At 31.9% G+C, this 2,335-nt stretch overlaps 1 protein-coding gene across 1 annotated transcript; it reads right to left on the bottom strand.

The window, feature by feature from the left end:
* Positions 1–665: 665 nt before the first annotated feature.
* Positions 666–2,093, bottom strand: LOC25483783 (casparian strip membrane protein 1). The gene is made up of 3 exons (XM_013612491.3): positions 1,745–2,093; positions 1,348–1,471; positions 666–1,080 (listed from the first exon to the last, which is right to left on the bottom strand). Exons 1-3 carry the CDS (start codon positions 1,990–1,992, stop codon positions 865–867), a joined length of 588 nt encoding a protein of 195 aa, XP_013467945.1. The 5' UTR covers positions 1,993–2,093; the 3' UTR covers positions 666–864.
* Between the last annotated feature and the right edge of the window lie 242 nt (positions 2,094–2,335).

Consider the following 2,335-nt stretch of genomic DNA (forward strand, 5'->3'; position numbering starts at 1 on the left):
ATAGATAGATAGATATAGATAGATAGAAAGATAGATAGATATAAATAGATAGATAGATAGATATAGATAGATAGATAGATAGATAGATCAGTGACGCAATTGAATCAATTGTGCATTGTTTTGCATTTACTTTTTTTTTTTTTTTGGTTGTTTTGCATTTACTTGGTGTTAGTTAACTCTATTTGGCTTAAAATAAGTTTTAAAAAGCTAAGTGCTTTTACAAATAAGTGACTATCTCATTTTTGCTTATCATCTTCAAATTAAGTGTTTCTCTCTATCTTATAATTTGAATAAGGTACGGGGTTCGAATCCCGATCACCACAAAAAAAAAAATATAATATAATTGGAATAAGGGTATAAGTTAAGGATCTAAAAATGGAATTAAATCATAAATGTTGTCTTCAAAAGATAAAATTTTAAATTTTTAAAATATTGAATACACAATTTCTAACAAAATATTTTTATCTTTGGTTTCTTAACTTGTCGGTATCTTGTTTTTTGCGTTAATCTCATTAACGGTCAACTAAGCATAATCTGAAAATAATCATTTTTCCTCTGCATCTACTTTAAAAAAGATATTGAAACTTTTTGTGTCGTTGCATAAGGATCCAACACTTCCTTACTCAAAAAGCCAGAGGATATCAGAGCTAAAAAGTTGATAAAAGTAGATAATAGGCACTTCAAAATTAAACACAATGGTTCAAAAACATTGTACAAAATATTTCACAGCAACATCTAACCAAATTGACACTACAAGTAATCACTTCTCCACATCATGACTTCAAAAAAGCCTCACAACCTAAGGAGATTTAGGAAACATAACAAATATGCATAAAAGTAACATAAGTAATTCAATCTTAATTTTCAATGCTTCCCAAGAGCCAAAGCAGACATCACAACCAACACAATTAAAACAACCACAGTAATAAATGATGCCACTACTGCTCCACTTGTCTGTGCACAAAAATCTCCAAATTGGTTGCAAATGGCTAGCCAGTTTGTGTCTTGATTTCCATTGTGTGCTAAGTAAACTATAGAAGCAGCTGAAGCAGCACTAGCAGTAGCCAGAGTAAGAAAAACCTGCAAATATAAGCACCATAAAGAAAAACCATAACTAAATTATGCTAATACTAGCGTACAGATGAGCACTAATTAGATACTTACTACTCTCCGGTCTTAAATATAAACAAAAATTAAGTCAACAAAAATAGATGTATTTAATTCAACTTTTGGACCAAATACATTAACTTTTGTTGACCCAACTTTTGTTTATATTTGAGACTGGAGAGAGTATGTCGCATTATTATATCGAAGAAATGATCAAGAGTTAGAAAATAGAGAGCTTACAGTGTCTAGGATGATGAGAAAAAGCCTTGGTCCAGTTGCATGGGGGCGTATGATTGCTACTATAGAAAAAGGTAGAGACAAGACCAAATAGCCAGCAACTATTGCCATTGCAATAAGAAAAAACCTGCATTTTTTCAAGCATTAGCTGAATAAATTGCATATCATAGTCACATAATTTGCTCATCAGCCTGGGAACCACGAACCGGTTCGCGCGAACAAATCTAATTTTGATACATCATTAGTGTAAAACGTTTTACACTATCGACAAATTATCACCAATTTTATATGTGACTTCAGAAGTAGTTATGGTAAAGTAAAAAAAAAATTAATGATATAAAGTAAAACATCTTTACACCGACGGAGAGACATAGAAAGTAGAGTTTTGAATGTTACATACTGGAATGCAGGAAAACTATCATAGCTAGCTTCAAACTGAAAGAACTGAGTGAAGAAAGGAAGAGATTGATCACTTGTTCCCATCGAGGCGGCCGCGGCGAGAGCGGCTGCTATGGCACCTAACCTTAGAATGAAATCCATTATGGCTATGCCCTTTTTCCATCCTCCTGGCCTTGCAGGTGCTGCAACCAAAACAGCTTTTCCTTTAGTATCTTTGCTTGACTCTTGGATATCAATTTTTGTTGACATTTTTGGATCTAAATATGATAGAAGCTAATTATATATTCAAAGGATATATTATATATACTAGACTTTGTATGAATCAATGAGACCAATGATGTAAATGTATTAACCTTTGAAGCTTTATATATAGAGATTAGAGAACAGGGTGTTCAATGTTTTTTATAATAATAAGTGAAGTTGTTTGGAAAGTTTTTCACTTAATAATAAATCATATTTTCATTCATAGCAAGTAAACATTATGTCACATATTTTTTTAATCACATTTGACTTAATCCATGAACTAAACCACATAGTCTCCCTAATCCATTACACTCTATTGGATGCTTTTGTCACCCTATGTATGTGATTC

The sequence above is a fragment of the Medicago truncatula genome, chromosome 1 (assembly GCF_003473485.1).
Source record: "Medicago truncatula cultivar Jemalong A17 chromosome 1, MtrunA17r5.0-ANR, whole genome shotgun sequence".
Classification (NCBI taxonomy): Eukaryota; Viridiplantae; Streptophyta; class Magnoliopsida; order Fabales; family Fabaceae; genus Medicago; species Medicago truncatula.

Coding starts and splice junctions, on each gene's coding strand:
- LOC25483783 (XM_013612491.3), bottom strand. CDS start 1,992: ATGTCAACAAAAATTGATATCCAAGAGTCAAGCAAAGATACTAAAGGA. Junction 1,472..1,744: donor GATAGTTTTCCTGCATTCCA/GTATGTAACATT, acceptor GAAAAAATGCAG/GTTTTTTCTTATTGCAATGG. Junction 1,081..1,347: donor TTCTCATCATCCTAGACACT/GTAAGCTCTCTA, acceptor TTATATTTGCAG/GTTTTTCTTACTCTGGCTAC.